Raw genomic sequence first — 20,585 nt, 5'->3', positions numbered from 1 at the left:
TCTGCCCATTCGACAGAGCCCAGCAGCGTTGTCCTCATGCCCCAGGAGGAGGGGGGTTCAGTGGGCTAGCCGCTAGCTGGTAGCTTTCCTCCCAGTCCATAGCCAGCCATACTGCGTGTACCATATACTGTACCTAAACGTCATCTTCTATACAATAAAGCCTGCCTCACAAGTGCATTGTTGTACATCATAATCGTACCTCAATAGAAAAGCTGTCCCCTGCCTTAAAGTCCAACCTTCACACAATTAAGGCACTGTTTACACCCCTGGGGGTCAATGGATTCTTCTAATAAGAAGAGGCAACAACAAAAACAAAACACACAACCGGACAGGAACATAGTCAACAAAAACAAAACATGAATGAAACATCACGGAATGTATTGCGGGTAGATGCTAAATGAGGTGTCCAGCCAATCACACACCAGAGTTCTGCAGGAACACACAATACTGTTGGTGCGCATGCCACTGTGTCGTCATGGATTCACCACGGCAACCCTGGGGCCCAATTCCTGAACCCCAACAACTCAAGTCTTGAGCTCCTAGAATAGTTAAGCCCCCCCCCCATTGGGGGCACGCGTTTGAGTCAGTAGCCGACGTTGAGCTTGTTCTTGTTGAGTTCTCTCTCCAGGTTGCCTATAAGCGTGTCGATGCTCTCCTGCAGGTCTCGCAGGTTGACCTTGTTGCTGAGCACGGGGCTGATGTCCTGGATCTTCATGTAGGCCTGGTACGTGTGCTCTTTGGGGAGGTGGAGGGGCAGGATGCGCATCATCATCATCATCATCATCATCACACACCCTGTTGTCTGACGGCTGACCACCACTGGAGCCATCACGCTCCTCAACTCTCCTCTCTGCTTCCCTCTCCTCTGCTTCACTCTCCTCTTTCTCCACTTCTACAGGTCCTTCCATCACCTCCTCGGGTAACGGGGGCTCCTGTTCGGCTGTGGCTGGCTCTGCCTGTCCCCTGTCCAGTAACCATTCCTGTCCCTGCTCCTCTCCTCCTTCCTGTCCCTTGTCCTCTACCCCCTCTAGTTCCTCTTCAGTGACCTCCATATCCTCAGAAGGAACATCAGCATAGTCATTTTCCTCCCGGGACCGAGGAGGGGGGAAGTAGCTCTGTCCACAGCGGCTCCAGTCCCCGGCGTAACGGTTGCTAGGGCTGTCCAGACGGCCCGGCCTGGGCCGCAGCACCCCGGCCATCTCTGCATCGCTCAAGGTCAGCACCTGGGGGCGATCCTTCCTCCGACGCAGGGAGGGAACGGCCAGCTGGTCTGCTGGGCCGGGGGGCCCTGGGATGGGGGACGAGGTCTTGTCACGTGGGTCCATCACTGGAAGGAGAGATAGAAAGACAGGGAGAGAGAAAGAAAGAGTTAAAACAGGAAGCTATTCAGTCAGTGCCAATTCCTGGTGTATGGCACATGCTCTGTGTAAACCAATTACTCAAATCCAATATTCTTATTTAAAATGTTTATTTAAAACAAAATCAAAATGACCCCTTTTTCGCCCCAATTTCGTGGTATCCAATTGGTAGTTAGGCTTGTCTCATCGCTGCAACTCCCATACAGACTCAGGAGAGGCGAAGGTTGAGAGCCGTGCGTCCCCCGAAACACGACCCAACCACGCTTCTTAACCCAGAAGCCAGCCACACCAATGTGTCCGAGAAAACACCTGGCGACCGTGTCAATGGGACAAGGACATCCCTGCCAGCCGAACCCTCACCTAACGATGCTGGGCCATGCGCTCGGTCCGTCACAGCTAGAACTCAATGGGACAAGGACATCCCTGCCAGCCAAACCCTCACCTAACGATGCTGGGCCATGCGCTCGGTCCGCCACAGCTAGAACTCAATGGGACAAGGACTTCCCTGCCAGCCGAACCCTTACCTAATGATGCTGGGCCATGCGCTCGGTCCGTCACAGCTAGAACTCAATGGGACAAGGACATCCCTGCCAGCCAAACCCTCACCTAACGATGCTGGGCCATGCGCTCGGTCCGCCACAGCTAGAACTCAATGGGACAAGGACATCCCTGCCAGCCGAACCCTCACCTAACGATGCTGGGCCATGTGCTCGTCACAGCTAGAACTCAATGGGACAAGGACATCCCTGCCAGCCGAACCCTCACCTAACGATGCTGGGCGTTGCGCTCGGTCCGCCACAGCTAGAACTCAATGGGACAAGGACATCCCTGCCAGCCGAACCCTCACCTAACGATGCTGGGCCAATTGTTCCCCACCCCATTGGTCTCAAGGTCGAGGCCAGCTGTAACAGAGCTCGAACCAGGATCTCTAGTGGCACAGTTAGCACTGCGATGTAGTGCCTTAGACCACTGCGCCACTCGGGAGGCCCTCAATTGAAATGTTTTAAGCACACTGTACACACAAGGTCCTCCTGGAGTTAAATTCAGGATCTAAAAGTGGTATTTCCGACATGCTAAATCCACTCCAACACACTCTACTGCTTTTTAACTTAGTCTTCAAATATTAGGTACAAATCACATCTAACTCAACACATATCCCTGCTTTGGGGTGAAGGAGAGGGGGGAATCACATGATATGAGCATGTCTGATCTGAGGAGAAGAACACTGAGCACTCCAACCACCACTTCCCAGTTACCTGTCCTCCTGTCAGTCTCTCGGTGTACCTAGTACACTGTGTTCCCGACAGTACATCTTTAGATACCTCCTACAGTCAGTTACCTGTCCTCCTGTCAGTCTCTCTGTGTACCTAGTACACTGTGTTCCCGACAGTACATCTTTAGATACCTCCTACAGTCAGTTACCTGTCCTCCTGTCAGTCTCTCTGTGTACCTAGTACACTGTGTTCCCGACAGTACATCTTTAGATACCTCCTACAGTCAGTTACCTGTCCTCCTGTCAGTCTCTCGGTGTACCTAGTACACTGTGTTCCCGACAGTACATCTTTAGATACCTCCTACAGTCAGTTACCTGTCCTCCTGTCAGTCTCTCGGTGTACCTAGTACACTGTGTTCCCGACAGTACATCTTTAGATACCTCCTACAGTCAGTTACCTGTCCTCCTGTCAGTCTCTCGGTGTACCTAGTACACTGTGTTCCCGACAGTACATCTTTAGATACCTCCTACAGTCAGTTACCTGTCCTCCTGTCAGTCTCTCTGTGTACCTAGTACACTGTGTTCCCGACAGTACATCTTTAGATACCTCCTACAGTCAGTGGTGGAATAAAACAAAAACAAACATTTCAGAGGTAAAACAGACAATGTCAAACTCACTGCAACAAGAGCAACCTGTCAGACGGTTTACAGGAAAACACCTTTTGACTTGACTTTTACATCTCCTTTATGCTGAAGGAGGAAGAAAGTCAAGTACACAAATCCCACAGTGGTACAGTAGAGCCAACCGTTGGTTCTGATATCATACTGTATGAATAATACTTTTAAATCGTTGTAAACCCATTGAGGAAATAACCCTGAACTCCTCTCCACCCCATCCTGCCACACACCTTCCTGGAAACTTCCACATCCAGGGCTGCTCCCACTGTACTGGGATCAGTTAAAAATATCCAATGATCTCTCTCTCTGGCCACAAAAGAAACACCACAGCATGCACCAAAGCCAATGAGTCACACGCACATTTTCACCTCCTCATGAAATACACCAAATTCCAAGGCCCGACAATCACATACAGTAATACACATATCAGCCCACACACACTGGCAACCCGTCATTCAGGGCAGGTGGCGCAGGTCATTGACAACAGATGAGGTCAAATCAGGTTATATCTACATGATCTGCTTTGATTGGACAGATCATGTCAACCCGTTTTGAGCCCCACCTTTTAAGCTAAGGTGTGGCGTCTGTTTCGCATGTTATTTTGAAATTAATACATGTCACATATCAGTTTGCAAGCAATGCAATTTAAAAAAAGAATCATTGAGTTAATTAAGCTACATACAAAATTGGTCTTTTTTTTGCTTTCTTGAGTACGGCAGCTCCAAAATGCAGGTGTTTCAGCCTACCGCTTTCTGTGGTGGAGGGGCAGCCAGCGGAAAATACGGAGCGTAGGGGTAGGTAACGTTCTCTAGTTGCACCATGATTGGGTAATGTTCTCTAGTTGCACCGTGATTGGCTCAGTGTTCTGTCACTCATGGGGATACTAACTCACCGCCAAATCTAAGGGTAGAGCTTGAAAATTCAAGCCCCTTGGGTGCTGCCATAGTTACATAAGAAGCGCCCATCCAAGAAGGCTCAAGGTCATTGACAACAAGTAAAATGACGTCAAATCACGTTATATACAGTAGCTTTGATTGGACTGATCATGTCAACATCATACTTTCAAAATCTTAGCTTGTAAGCTAGCAGTCATCATCATTTATCAAGTTGACAATCTACTGCTAAATGGTTTTTAATCCTTGTCATGAAGATGAAGAATGAAGAGAAATTATAGATAAAACGTATCAGTGCTCATCGGCCATTGGACATAAACATTACATAACAAGTTGGAAATCGTACCCCTGTAGAGATACTGGGGTGCAAAGGAGCGAAAAAATAAATAACAGTATGGGGATGAGGTAGTTGGATGGGCAGTTTACAGATGGGCTATGTACAAGTGCAGTGATCTGTGAGCTGCTCTGACAGCTGGTGCTTAAAGTTAGAGGGGGAGATACGAGTCTCCAGTTTCAGTGATTTTTGCAATTGGTTCCAGTCATTGGCAGCAGAGAACTGGAAGGGAAGGCAGCCAAAGGAGGAATTGGCTTTGGGGGAGAACAGTGAAATATATCTGCTGGAGCACAGGCTGCAGGTGGGTGCTGCTATGGTGACCAGTGAGCTGAGATAAGGCAGGGCTTTACCTAGCAAAGACTTATAGATGACCTGGAGCCAGCGGGTTTGGCGACCAATATGAAGCGAGGGCCAGCCAACGAGAGCAGTGGTGGGTAGTATATGGGGCTTTGGTGACAAAACAGATGGCACTGTGATAGACTGCATCCAATTTGCTGAGTAGAGTGTTGGAGGCTATTTTGTAAATGACATCGCCGAAGTCAAGGATCGCTAGGATAGTCAGTTTTACGAGGGTATGTTTGGCAGCATGAGTGAAGGATGCTTTGTTGCGAAATAGTAAGCCAATTCTAGATTTAATTTTGGATTGGAGATGCTTAATGTGAGTCTGGACGGAGAGTTTACAATCTAACCAGACACCTAGATATTTGTAGTTGTCCACATATTCTAAGTCAGTTCCGTCCAGAGTAGTGATGCTGGACGGGCGGGCAGGTGCGGGCAGCGATCGGTTGAAGAGCATGCACTTAGTTTTACTTGCATTTAAGAGCAGTTGGAGGCCACTGAAGGAGAGTTGTATGGCATTGAAGCTCGTCTGGAGGTGTACAAAATGGTGTCGTCCGCGTAGAGGTGTACCAGAGAATCACCAGCAGCAAGAGCAACATCATTGATGTATACAGAGAAAAGAGTCGGCCCGAGAATTGAACCCTGTGGCACCCCCATAGAGATTCCCAGAGGTCCGGACATCAAGCCCTCCGATTTGACACACTGAACTCTGTCTGAGAAGTAGTTGGTGAACCAGGCGAGGCAGTCATTTGAGAAACCAAGGCTGTTGAGTCTGCCGATAAGAATGTGGTGATTGACAGAGTCGAAAGCCTTTGCCAGGTCGATGAATACAGCTGCACCGTAATGTATCTTATCGATGGCGGTTATGATATCGTTCAGGACCTTGAGCGTGGCTGAGGTGCACCAATGACCAGCTTGGAAACCAGATTACATAGCGGAGAAGGTACGGTGGGAATCTAAATGGTTGGTGATCTGTTTGTTAACTTAGCTTTCGAAGACCTTAGCTGGGAGGAGCTCTACAGGTGCTCTACAGGATGCAAATTTCTGTTTGAAAAAGCTAGCCTTTGCTTTCCTAACTACCTGTGTATATTGGTTCCTAACTTCTGTGAAAAGTTGCATATCGCGGGGCTATTCCATGCTAATGCAGTACACCACAGGATGTTTTTGTGCTGGTCAAGGGCAGTCAGGTCTGGAGTGAACCAAGATCTATATCTGTTCCTAGTTCTACATTTTTTGAATGGGCATGCTTATTTAAGATGGTGAGGAAAGCACTTTTAAAGAATAACCAGGCATCCTCTATTGACGGAATGAGGTCAATATCCTTCCAGGATACCCGGCCAGGTCGATTAGAAAGGACTGCTTGCTGAAGAGTTTTAGGGAGCGTTTGACAGTGATGAGGGGTGGTCGTTTGACCGCAGACCTATTACGGATGCAGGCAATGAGGCAGTGATCGCTGAGATCCTGGTTGAAGACAGCATAGGTGTATTTGGAGGGCAGGTTGGTTAGGATGATATCTATGAGGGTGCCCGTGTTTACGGATTTGGGGTTGTACCTGGTAGGTTCATTGATCATTTGTGTGAGATTGATGGCATCTAGCTTAGATTGTAGGACGGCCGCGGTGTTAAGCATGTCCCAGTTTAGGTCACCTAACAGTATGAGCTCTGACGATAGATGGGGGGAAATCAATTCACATATGGTGTCCAGGGCACAGCTGGGGGCAGAAGGTGGTCTATAGCAAGTGGCAACGGTGAGAGACTTGTCTCTGGAAAGGTGAATATTTAAAAGTAGAAGCTCAAATCGTTTCGGCACAGACCTGGATAGCATGACAGGGAGATATGTATACCGTAGCTAAGAAAGTAATACTGTATGTAATAGTGTATGTTGTGTAGTAAGTTGTTGTTAGCCCATGTGCCTCACCCTAATAATTTGGTCCCTTTTCCCCCTCTTAATTTTGACTACTGTTCTGACTTGGTGGTACACATGTAGCCTCGCCTGTTTTAGAGAAATGTAATCAAATACTGTAAGGGCTTTCATTGTCTGCTTATACACCCCCTTTATTTATCATATGGTTCTGACTTGGTGTACAGGGAGAATACTGTAAGAACGACCCATGTTCTGAATTACATTTCAAAAGTGCTGAACAAATATTTACAGTGGGGAGAACAATATTTGATACACTGCTGGTCTGTAATTCTTATCATAGGTACACTTCAACTGTGAGAGGCGGAATTCAAATTAAAATCCAGAAATTCACATTGTATGATTTTTAAGTAATTCATTTGCATTTTATTGCATGACATAAGTATTTGATCACCTACCAACCAGTAAGAATTCCGGCTCTCACAGTCCTGTTAGTTTTTCTTTAAGAAGCCCTCCTGTTCTTCACTCATTATCTGTATTAACTGCACCTATTTGAACTTGTTACCTGTATAAAAGACATCTGTCCACACACTCAATCAAACAGACTCCAACCTCTCCACAATGGCCAAGACCAGAGAGCTGTGTAAGGACATCAGCAATAAAATTGTAGACCTGCACAAGGCTGGGATGGGCTACAGGACAATAGGCAAGCAGCTTGGTGAGAAGGCAACAACTGTTGGCGCAATTATTAGAAAATGGAAGAAGTTCAAGATGACCGTCGTTCTGGGGCTCCATGGAAGATCTCACCTCGTGGGGCATCAATGATCATGAGGAAGATGAGGGATCAGCCCAGAACTACACGGCAGGACCTGGTCAATGACCTGAAGAGAACTGGGACCACAGTCAAAGAAAACCATTAGTAACACACTACGCCGTCATGGATTAAAATCCTGCAGCGCACGCAAGGTCCCCCTGCTCAAGCCAGCGCATGTCCAGGCCTGTCTGAAGTTTGCCAATGACCATTTGGATGATCCAGAGGAGGAATGGGAGAAGGTCATGTGGTCTGATGAAACAAAAATAGAGCTTTTTGGTCTAAACTCCACTCGCCGTGTTTGGAGGAAGAAGAAGGATGAGTACAACCCCAAGAACACCATCCCAACCGTGAAGCATGGAGGTGGAAACATCATTCTTTGGAGATGCTTTTCTGAAAAAGGGACAGGATGACTGCATCGTATTGAGGGGAGGATGGATGGGGCCATGTATCGCGAGATCTTGGCCAACAACCTCCTTCCCTCAGTAAGAGCATTGAAGATGGGTCGTGGCTGGGTCTTCCAGCATGACAACAACACAAAACTAAGGAGTGGCTCCGTAAGAAGCATCTAGAGGTCCTGGAGTGGCCTAGCCAGTCTCCAGACCTGAACCCAATAGAACATCTTTGGAGGGAGCTGAAAGCCCCGAAACCTGAAGGATCTGGAGAAGGTCTGTTTGGAGGAGTGGCCCAAAATCCCTGCTGCAGTGTGTGCAAACCTGGTCAAGAACTACAGGAAATGTATGATCTCTGTAATTGCAAACAAAGGTTTCTGTACCAAATATTAAGTTCTGCTTTTCTGATGTATCAAATACTTATGTCATGCAATAAAAAGCAAATTAATTACTTAAAAATCATACGTGATTTTCTGGATTTTTGTTTTAGATTCCGTCTCTCACAGTTGAAGTGTACCTATGATAAAAATGACAGACCTCTACATGCTTTGTAAGTAGGAAACACTGACGATTTTGCAGGTTATCAAATACTTGTTCTCCCCATTGTATATTGACTACGTCTGTCCTAGCTTGCTCATTTATGTCTAAAACGAAATTATGGATTGCCTCTTATCAGCTCGCCGTCCCCATATGCCATAATTTGTACATCTCAATTGTCAATAGAAACCACATTGGTATAAGCAAGTCAGCCATATAAGCTATGTTTTTTAAAGGCAGTAAATGAGGCTGAATTAACTGTTTCGCTGCCAGACAAGGCTCAGCAGATAGCCAGGTGTAGCAGTGGTAAGGTGTTGGGACTGCTGTTGGGAAAGCTTTATGTAGGCCCTGACGATTTGTGGGCACCGTCATAGTGCAATTCATGTATTGTTTAGTTTTGTGTTGTGTAGTGGCTTTGCTGGCATGCATCTAAAAAATATATTTGTTTGCCCCACAAGATTGACATGCTAAAATCGGCACTGTACACACATACAGTAAATTAACACAAAACAAAGCATTTACAGAGACCAAGCAAAGCATTCTCCCAGACACACACTCCCAGACACACACTCCCAGACACACACTCCCAGACACACACCAGGCCTATACAACAATGCATTGGAAGGTGTGGACCTTGTGAAGAAGCTGAAAATATCCTATAATGGTTTTTAAACATTAGACTAAAGCTGGCAGAGCTATGGGCTAAGGTTAGGACTGGAATGTCCTTAATTATAGACTGGCCGCATTACACACTGAGCTGAGGAAGTGGGCATAAAGAACAGGAGGTATATATGTGTGTGTTTGTGTGTGCGTTCGTGCGTGTAAACATAGATTTGCGGGCCAGCCAAGACTTGAATTTCAGTTTGGTCAAGGTTAGAGTTACTCACTCAGGACACACCTCTAGGCTCTAGCCAGGGATGGAAACTACACAGAAGTATTTTTTACTCAAATACTTCTAGTATGTTGAACTCAAAGTTAATGAAAAGTAATTATTACTTAATGTTTATATGGTACTGACCCAAATTAAATGAGAAGTCGCATATACTACATTTTTAAAATTTATGATAACAGCACCCAGCATGCTCTACTACAGGTAGATTTTTTGAAATTGTTTTTAATATCTGTGTTTTTGCATGTACATTGAGTGATTGGTTGATTAATATTATGCTACACAATGATAAATACATACAATTTCCTAAACTGATCCAATCATTTTGATAGATTTTGGCACCCATTACTGAAATGGTTGTTCCAGTTTAAATGGCTTAGATAGCATCTGCACATGTTTCCTAATCCTGGCAGTCATTATGAAATAAGGTTGCGGATGAATAGAAATTCCAACAGTTGGAATTAGAGTGTGGAAATCCAACAAAAATTACACTTTGCAAAGAAGCATAATGTGATTTACAAGCTTCCAGAAATCCCAGATGGAAGATTAAAATCTGGGAATTTGGAGAAAGTTACTGGAATTTTGCAACCCTACTAACAGGCCTGACGTGGCCTGTAAACCATGAGTTTCAGGCCACTGTATTAGGGTAATGTTAGGCCTCAAAATAAGGCGTGATGAGATATGTAATGTATGGTAGAGGTACAGCTTTGCAGCTGACAAATGAATGGGTACAATATTCAACAACAGTCTGTTCTCTCAGGTACAAAATTATCTGATATGGTTTCCTTGGACTGAATATCTAACTAGCACTAACATGTTTGCAATCTTTAAATAAGGATATTTCCCATGTACAGAATTTGTTTCATGTAAGACTTTCATGTAAGCACTGAAAGTATTCATACCCTTTGACTTATTCTTATTATTTTGCTGTGTTCCACTTTAACATGATCAGGTATTGTGTGTAAAGCCAGTGGCAAAAATAAGTCAAGGGGTGTAAATACTTTCTGAAGGCACTGTATACAGTAGAAGTCGGAAGTTTACATACACTTAGGTTGGAGTCAATTAAACTCATTTTTCAACCACTCCACAAATATCTTGTTAACAAACTATAGTTTTGGCAATTTGGTTAGGACATCAACTTTATGCATGACACAAGTAATTTTTCCAACAATTGTTTACAGACAGATCATTTCACTTATAGTTCACTGTATCACAATTCCAGTGGGTCAGAAGTTTACATACACTAAGCTGGCTGTGCCTTTAAACAGCTTGGAAAATTCCAGAAAATTATGTCATGGATGTATTTCAAGGCCTACCTTCAAACTTAGTGCCTCTTTGCTTGACATCATGGGAAAATCAAAAGAAATCAGTCAATACCTCAGAAAAGAAATTGTAGACCTCCACAAGTCTGGTTCATCCTTGGGAGCTATTTCCAAATGCCTGAAGGTACCACGTTCATCTGTACAAACAATAGTACGCAAGTATAAACACCATGGGACCATGCAGCCGTCATACCGCTCAGGAAGAAGACACGTTCTGTCTCCTAGAGATGAACGTACTTTGGTGTGAAAAGTGCAAATCAATCCCAGAACAACAGCAAAGGACCTCGTGAAGATGCTGGAGGAAACAGGTACGGAAATATCTATATCCACAGTAAAACAAGTCCTATATCGACATAACCTGAAAGGCTGCTCAGCAAGGAAGAAGCCACTGCTCCAAAACCGCCATAAAAAAGCCAGACTACGGTTTGCAACTTCACATGGGGACAAAGATCCTACTTTTTGAAGAAATGTCCTCTGGTCTGATGAAACAAATATAGAACTGTTTGGCTATAATGACCATCGTTATGTTTGGAGGAAAAAGGGGGAGGCTTGCAAGCCAAAGAACACCATCCCAACCATGAAGCACGGGGGTGGAAGCATCATGTTGTGGGGGTGCTTTGCTGCCAGAGAGACAATGATGAGGAGGAAGATTATGAGATTATGAGCATATATTGAAGCAACATCTGAAGACATCAGTCAGGAAGTTAAAGCTTGGTCGCAAATGGGTCTTCCAAATGGACAATGACCCCAAGCATACTTCCAAAGTTGTGGCAAAAGTGCCTAAGGACAACAAAGTCAAGGTATTGGAGTGGCCATCACAAAGCCCTGACCTCAATCCTATAGAACATTTGTGGAAAGAACTGAAAAAGCATGTGCGAGCAAGGAGGCCTACAAATCTGACTCAGTTACACCAGCTCTGTCAGGAGGAATGGGCCAAAATTCACCTAACTTATTGTCGGAAGCTTGTGGAAGGCTACCTGAAACGTTTGACCCAAGTTAAACAATTTAAAGGCAATACTACCAAATACTAATTGAGTGTCTGTAAACTTCGGACCCACTGGGAATGTCATGAAAGAAATACAAGCTGAAATAAATCAGTCTCTCTACTATTATTCTGACATTTCACATTCTTAAAATAAAGTGGTGATCCTAACTGACGCGAGACAGAGAATTCTTACTAGGATTAAATGTCAGGAAATGTGGAAAAACTGAGTTTAAATGCATTTGGCTTAGGTGTATGTAAACCTCAGACTTCAACTGTGTACATGAAGTTAAATTGGTTAGAGAAAATGTTAGAGATCTGAGGGGATCAGACAGTTACTGTATAGTCTTATAGTCTTCTCTTCCCCATCCTTGTTAGAGGCAGCACATCCATCGGCACAGGATTTGTACGCTCATCTTTCTTTCATATCATATTATACTCAACAGTGCATCTGTCTCTCGTATCACCGTGCACACAAAGAAGACAGCTGAAGAGAGCAGAACAGAGACACATTAACAACCATAGAGCCACAGTTGGTCCAGGATGTCTTCAGATGCATCCCAAATGGCACCCTATTCGCTTTTACAGTGCACTTCTTTTGACCAGGTCCCATAGGGCTCTGGACAAAAGAAGTGCACTATATAAGGAATAGGGTGTCATTTTAGAAGCACACTTTCTCTGGACGGTGATTTATATAAAACCGTCCCTGCCCACTGAGCTTGGTTTACAGTAAGGCTTTGGCCCTCCCGTCATGATGAAGCACTCTGTGGAGCATTTAATCTATGATGAACGAACAGATGTGGCGAATGGCTATCTGCTGTGTGCGTGTGTGTGTGTCAGCTAAAGTGCCAACCCAGCCTTTTAAAGTCATGTTTGGAACAGAACCACAGCACAGTGCTGGGAACAATTTGCACTAGAAAGCATCCGGGGGAACATAGTGTCCTTCTAAGAAATGGCTTGTCTGATTTTAGGTGAATGCTTAAGTCTGTTATTACTTGTTTATTAAGTTGTTGTTTTAGTCATTCAGAATGCCCATGTACTGTAGACACACTACTCAACGGCCTGATTTAAAAGGGTGATACATTCACTGCAGGAGTAATGAGCCAGTAATAAAGATAGGCCTTTTATATTTACTAAATGACTCTAGAGCCAGTGGTACTGCATGGTACTACACCATGAAGTATACTGGTTTAGAATGCATCCCTGACCAAGATGGCTGCCATTATCACCTCATTCTAGAGTTCTGAAGGTTCATTTCAAAGGCCACTCTAGTATTGTAGTGTATCTCCATGGTGGAGGTTACCTGGCCATAACTGCAGCAGGTAGTGTAGCACTTCGATATGTTTCTTGAAGTGTAGGGCGCTGGCCAGCTCCTCCGAGTCGATGAAGACCCGGTTGCTATGACAGCTGGCCTCCTGGCGTTGGCTGAGCAGCACGGGGCCGAAGCATACCGCCAGGTTCTGACACGTCATCTTGTTGACCTCATGGTGTGACGCCACCAGCTTCAGATGGTCCAGCAGCCTCCGCAGGGTGAACTGGGGTAACAGAGACAGAAAACATGCTGGGTAAGGGCGGATTAACACTGACCAAAGACACGGCTCCTTTTAGAAACACAAACACACTAAGGGAAAGGAAATACCTAATCAGTTGCACAACAATGCATTCAACCGCAATGTGTCGCTTATTGGATCTTTGTTTATGCTATTGCTATTTCTCTCAGCTACTGTTATTTCCTAACAACAATAAGGTTTGAAACTGTACTGTGAACACTGCACAGTACTAATGAACATTACTGAAGGAACTTGGGTGAATGTAGAGAACCAAGAGCACTGTGAACCCAAAAAGGCAACTGCAAAAGCACTTTGTGAGAAATGTTGATAAACTTCATTGATCGATTGAAGTGGAACTGTCCCTTACCCTCTCCACCTCTGGCAGGTTCTCCAGGAGACTGACGGTGTGTTCTGTGTCTGCCGGGTCATTTTCACATCCTCCTGCTCCGATACGCAGAGGTCTCTGAGCCATAGAGTCCAACACAGTCTCATACAAGTGCTTGGTGATAAGGGGGTAGGGCAACTCACGCAGGTAGTCCTTCAGAACACCTGGAGAGAGAGAGAGAGGGGAAGAGAAGGGTGAATGAGAGGGAGCGGGAGAGAGAGGGAGGAGATGGCGAGAGAAGAAGTAGGGGAAGGGAGGAGAGAGCGAGTGAGAGAGAGCATGAGAAACCCTTCATTGAGTTAACAGAAAAATTATTTCTGATCATAACTCTGATAATGATTACAGCTGCCAGATGTTACTTAAAAGAGGACAACAAAGATTTTCACCAGAAAGGACACAATGAACAACACCACTGTCTGTTTGTGCTCTGTGGACCTTATCAGCTGGGCTTCATACGTTTTTTTTTTTTACACGGCTCAATGAAGTGAAATACCTCTTATGTACTACTTCACAAGACAGCCTAAAATACTTGACAAATCCCTAAAAATATAATCTCAATAACGAAGAGTCGTTATTGAGAAAAGCTAAGTGTTTTCTTCTCCCCTTCTTTTATACACCAGGCCAGACCAGGCCAGACCTGGCACACACTCTGCTGGCTGCCAAGGCTTTTAAGACTCAGTGTTGTGTGGTGGGCTCTGTTCTGATTGAAATTGGGTGACATGGCAGCCTCAGAATGTCAGAGGTGGTGGTGAGGCGAAGAGGGTGGGGGGCTCTGTTCTGATTGAAATTGGGTGACATGGCAGCCTCAGAATGTCGGAGGTGGTGGTGAGGCGAAGAGGGTGTGGGGGGGGCTCTGTTCTGATTGAAATTGGGTGACATGGCAGCCTCAGAATGTCGGAGGTGGTGGTGAGGCGAAGAGGGTGGGGGGGGGCTCTGTTCTGTGATGGTGTGGGCATTCACACCTGTAACTCCAGCCTTCCCCAGGCTCAGACAAAAGAGACAAACAAACATGAAGCCCACACTGTCTATATACACTAAGCCCCTTGCCTTTTCTTTTCATGAAGGGGGAGGACACAAAATAACAGACAAATAAAGAAAGAAGAAAAAAGGTATTGACAGCATGTCAATTCTTTGAGGTGGACTGGAATATTTTCGCTCTTTTTTTTTTAAAGTGCCTAACTACCCAGCTAGCACCTTTGGTTCATTGGAAGTTGTGGGAACGTATACTTTTCTGTGTTTACGTTCTGAGAAGAAATGTTCTGGGAATGTTATTCTACCCCCAAGACATAAGACTGCAAAATATATATATATATATATATATATATATATTTTTTTTTAAACAAACTTTGAGGGCGTTCTTCTACTCCCTAGCCAGAAGACTGCTGAATAGTTAACCAATTAGCTACCCGGACTATCTGCATTGACCCTTTTTGAGATAGCTTTTTTAAAACTCATCACATATGCTGCTGCTACTGTTTATTCCTAGTTATATGTACATATCTAACTCAATTACTTCGTACCCCTGCACATCAACTCAGTACTGGTACCCCGTGTATATATCCAAGTTATCGTTACTCAGTACTGGTACCCCGTGTATATATCCAAGTTATCGTTACTCAGTACTGGTACCCCGTGTATATATCCAAGTTATCGTTACTCAGTACTGGTACCCCGTGTATATATCCAAGTTATCGTTACTCAGTACTGGTACCCCGTGTATATATCCAAGTTATCGTTACTCAGTACTGGTACCCCGTGTATATATCCAAGTTATCGTTACTCAGTACTGGTACCCCGTGTATATATCCAAGTTATCGTTACTCAGTACTGGTACCCCGTGTATATATCCAAGTTATCGTTACTCATTGTGAATTTATTATTACGTGTTTTATTTTCATATTATTTTTCCAGTTGAAGTCGGAAGTTCACATACATTTATGCTGCAGTAGTTTGTGTGTCGGGCGGCTAGGGTCAGTCTGTTATATCTGGAGTATTTCTCCTGTCTTATCCCGTGACTTTGGGGAAAAAAACGACTTAATCAATTCTAGAATATGGCTGTAACATAACAATTCTAGAATATGGCTGTAACATAACAATTCTAGAATATGGCTGTAACATAACAATTCTAGAATATGGCTGTAACATAACAATTCTAGAATATGGCTGTAACATAACAATTCTAGAATATGGCTGTAACATAACAATTCTAGAATATGGCTGTAACATAACAATTCTAGAATATGGCTGTAACATAACAATTCTAGAATATGGCTGTAACATAACAATTCTAGAATATGGCTGTAACATAACAATTCTAGAATATGGCTGTAACATAACAAAATGTGGAACTTATCAAGGGGTCTGAATACTGAATCAAAATGTTCTATCTTATAACAATAAGCATTTGTGCCAATTTGAATTAAAATAGGTTCAGTGGGTACTGACGGAACATAGGGCTGAGGGAAGGATAGGAAGAGTTTAATGTACATTTTTACCAATATTTTATTTCTAACATTCCACATTGCAACTCACCGTCTAGCAGTTTCATAGTGACAATGTTCTTTAAATTCTTCAATATAGGGGGCGCTCTTTTAATTTTTGGATAAAAAACGTTCCCGTTTTAAACAAGATATTTTGTCAAGAAAAGATCCTCGACTATGCATATAATTGACAGCTTTGGAAAGAAAACACTGACGTTTCCAAAACTGCAAAGATATTGTCTGTGAGTGCCACAGAACTGATGTTAGAGAAAAAACCCAGATAAAAATACAATCAGGAAGTGCCGCATTTTTTGAAACCGCTTCATGGCAATGACTCCTTATATGGCTGTGGAGGAGCTAGGAGTCAGCTTACCTTTTCCACGTTTTCCCCAAGGTGTCTGCAGCATTGTGACATTTGTAGGCATATCATTGGAAGATTGACCCTATAAGAGACCACATTTACCAGGTGGTCGCTTGGTGTCCTCCGTTGCAATTATTGCGTAATCTCCAGCTGCAGTACTTTTCTGTTTGCTACTGAGGAGAAACCCAACTGACACGAAGGATTTATCATCGAATAGATATGTGAAAAACACCTTGAGGATGAGTTAATTTGGAAAAAAGTTTGGCGTTGTAGTGAATGAATTTTCTTTTTTTTTTCTTAGCCAAAAGTGATGAACAAAACGGAGCAATTTCTCCTATACAAATAATCGTTTTGGAAAAAATTAACATTTGCTATCTAACAGAGTCTCCTCATTGAAAACATCCGAAGTTCTTCAAAGGTAAATGATTTTATTTGCATGCTTTTCTTGTTTTTGTGAAAATGTTGCCTGCTGAATGCTAGGCTTAATGCTATGCTAGGCTATCAATACTCTTACACAAATGCTTGTGTAGCTTTGGTTGAAAAGCATATTTTGAAAATCTGAGATGATAGTGTTGTTAACACAAGGCTAATCTTGTGTTTGAATATATTTATTTCATTTCATTTGCGATTTTCATGAATAGGAAACGTTGCGTTATGGTAATGCGCTTGAGGCTATGATTACGCTCCCGAATACGGGATTGCTCATCGCTAGAGGTTAACAGACTACTTCCAAGATGACGTAGCAGTCAGGCGTCTTTGTCCTGTCGTGTCCCTTGTATATATCTTATTACATCTTTTTCTTTGAATATCTTTTAAAAATATTTTCCTAAACCTCAACTTCTAAATACTCTCCTGCAACCCGCCTCACCCAATGTGGCGTGGATCTGTTTTTTTCTAAAGTATTTCTATTTACCTCGGATCTGGAATCCCTCAACTGAAGCTAGCTACTTGGAACCCTACTAATCCACGACTGGCCTATCGACGTCACCGCACGAAGAGGCAAAAACAGACTTACCCCCTTCGCGACGTGCCAAAAAGGCTAACTATACACCTCCCTCTGCCCCCAACTGTGCCCTCGATACCATATGTGAATTGATTGCCCCCCATCTATCTATCGAGCTTGTGCTACTAGGTGACCTAAACTGGGACATGCTTAACACCCTGGCCATCCTACAATCCAAGCTTGATGCCCTCAATCTCACACAAATGATCAATGAACCTACCAGGTACAACTCTAAATCCGTAAACACAGGGCACCTTCATAGATGTCATCCTAACTAACTCGCCCTCCAAATACACCTCTGCTGTTTTCAATCAAGATCTCAGCGATCACTGCCTCATTACCTGCATCCATTAACCTGTTGATCCTACCCCCAGTTTTTCGAACATTCTGTTAAAAATCGTGCAACATTTCAGCGCCCTGCTACTCATGCCAGGAATATAGTATGTGCATATGATTAGTATGTGTGGATAGAAAACACTCAGACGTTTCTAAAACTGGTTAAATCACGGCTGTGACTATAACAGAACGTGCGTTTCATCGAAAAAGCGCAGGAAAATCTGATCACTGAAAAATATATCAATGCGCCACTTGAATGTATTGTTGAATAAAAACCACATTAACTGGAGCCGAGGTTGCAATATCTAGAGCTTCCACACGATGTCAAAAGTCTTGTCATTTGCCTAGGATTTGTTTCTTGGTCAAACGGACAAGAGACAGCCCATTTCTTCCGGTCTCCGACCGGGTATTTTGGTTGAGATTTACCCGGACATTATTTCAAGACGTAGAGCTATAGAATATACATCGCCCCGTGATCAATTTGATCGATTATTAACGTTTACTAATACCTAAAGCTGCATTACAAAAGTATTTCGAAGTGTTTTGTGAAAGTTTATCGTCGACTTTTTTCATTTTAAAAAATGACGTTGCGTTATAAAACGCTGTTTTTTTCCTTGATCACACAGTCTTCATAGATCGATATCTAGGCTATATATGGACAGATTTAATCGAAAAAAAGACCCAATAGTGATGTTTATGGGACATCTAGGAGTGCCAACAAAGAAGATCGTCAAAGGTAATGAATGTTTTATATTTTATTTGTGCGTTTTGTGTAGCGCCGGCTATGCTAATCATTTTGTTTACGTCCCCTTCAGGTATTTCGGGGTGTTGCATGCTATCAGATAATAGCTTCTCATGCTTTCACCGAAAAGCATTTAAAAAATCTGACTTGTTGGCTGGATTCACAATGAGTGTAGCTTTAATTCACTACCCTGCATGCGTGTTTTAATGAACGTTTGAGTTTTAACGAGTGCTATTAGCATTTAGCGTAGCGCATTTGCATTTCCAGATGTCTAGATGGGACGCCTGCGTGTCGGGGGGGGACGCAAGAGGTTAATGGGTCTGCGAACAAACGACCACCCCTCATCACGGTCCATGGAGAATAAGAGCACCTCCTCCCAGCTGCCCATTGCTCTGAGGCTAGGAAACATTGTCACCACCGATAAATCCACTATAAATAAGAATTTCAATAAGCATTTCTCTACGGCTGGCCATGCTTTCCACATGGCTACCCCTACCCCGGTCAACTGCCCGGCACCCTCCACAGCAACCCGCCAAAGCCCCCACCATTTCTCCTTTACCCAAATCCAGATAGCCGATGTTCTGAAAGAGCTGCAAAATCTGGACCCCTACAAATCAGTCGGGCTAGACAATCTGGACCCTCTCTTTCTAAAATTATCTGCCGAAATTGTTGCAACCCCTATTACTAGCCTGTTCAACCTCTCTTTCGTATCGTCTGAGATTCCCAAAGATTGGAAAGCTGCCGAGGTCATCCCCCTTTTCAAAGGGGGTGCCACAGGGTTCAATCATCGGACTGACTCTTTTCTCTGTATACATCAATGATGTTGCTCTTGCTGCTGGTGATTCTCTGATACACCTCTATGCAGACGACACCATTCTGTATACTTCTGACCACTCTTTGGACACGGTGTTAACTAACCTCCAGACGAGCTTCAATGCCATACAACTCTCCTTCTGTGGCCTCCAACTGCTTAAACGCAAGTAAAACTAAATGCATGCTAATCACTGCCTGTACCTGCCCGCCCGTCCAGCATCACTACTATTGACGTCTCTGACTTAGAATACGTAGACAACTACAAATACCTAGGTGTTTGGTTAGACTGTAAACTCTCCTTCCAGACTCACATTAAGCATCTCCAATCCAAAATTAAATCTAGAATCAGCGCAACAAAGCATCCTTCACTTATGCTGCCAAACATACCCTCGTGAAACTGACCATCCTACCGATCCTCGACTTCGGTGATGTAATCAATAAAATAACCTCCAACGCTCTACTCAACAAACTGGATGCAGTCTATCACAGTGCCATCCGTTTTGCCACTAAAGCCCCATACACTACCCACCATTGCGACCTGTACGCTCTCGTTGGTTGGCCCTCGCTTCATACTCGTCGCCAAACCCACTGGCTACAGGTTATCTACAAGTCTCTGCTAGGTAAAGCCCGCTTTATCTCAGCTCACTGGTCACCATAGCAGCACCCACTCGTAGCACACGCTCCAGCAGGTATATCTCACTGGTCACCCCCAAAGCCAATTCCTCCTTTGGTCGTCTTTCCTTCCAGTTCTCTGCTGCCAATGACCGGAACGAACTGCAAAAATCTCTGAAGCTGGATATTCATCTCCCTCACTAGCTTTAAGCACCAGCTGTCAGAGCAGCTTACAGATCACTGCACCTGTACATAGCCCATCTGTAAACAGCCCATCTATCTACCTACCTCATCCCCATACTGTATTTATTTATTTATCTTGCTCCTTTGCACCCCAGTATCTCTACTTGCACATTCATCTTCTGCACATCTACCATTCCAGTGTTTAATTGCTGTATTGTAATTTCTTCGCCACCATGGCCTATTTATTGCCCTAACTCCCTTATCTTACCTCATTTGCACTCACTGTATATAGACTTTTTGATTTATTTTGTTCTACTGTATTATTGACTATGTTTAGTTTATGCCATGTGTAACTCTGTTGTTGTATGTGTCAAATTGCTATGCTTTACCTTGGCCAGGTCACAGTTGAAAATGAGAACTTTGTGTCAACTAGCCTACCTGGTTAAATAAAAGGTCAAATAATTTAATTTATTTTTTTAGAGGAGCAATGAGAGCATGAATCAAAATGTTCA

At 43.9% G+C, this 20,585-nt stretch overlaps 1 protein-coding gene across 1 annotated transcript in view; it reads right to left on the bottom strand.

Moving 5' to 3' along the window:
• Nucleotides 1-559: 559 nt before the first annotated feature.
• LOC115145359 (rho GTPase-activating protein SYDE2-like) overlaps nucleotides 560-20,585 on the bottom strand; it is a 78,721-nt gene continuing 58,695 nt past the window's right edge. Inside the window, 4 exon segments of the mRNA XM_029686856.2 lie at nucleotides 560-764; nucleotides 766-1,327; nucleotides 12,912-13,143; nucleotides 13,526-13,707. Of these exon segments, the coding sequence (XP_029542716.2) occupies nucleotides 584-764; nucleotides 766-1,327; nucleotides 12,912-13,143; nucleotides 13,526-13,707 (1,157 nt within the window). The 3' untranslated portion in view covers nucleotides 560-583.

The sequence above is a fragment of the Oncorhynchus nerka genome, linkage group LG17 (assembly GCF_034236695.1).
Source record: "Oncorhynchus nerka isolate Pitt River linkage group LG17, Oner_Uvic_2.0, whole genome shotgun sequence".
NCBI lineage: Eukaryota > Metazoa > Chordata > Actinopteri > Salmoniformes > Salmonidae > Oncorhynchus > Oncorhynchus nerka.
The sequence above is the reverse complement of the archived record's forward strand: the minus strand, read 5'-3'. Positions and strand labels throughout refer to the sequence as shown.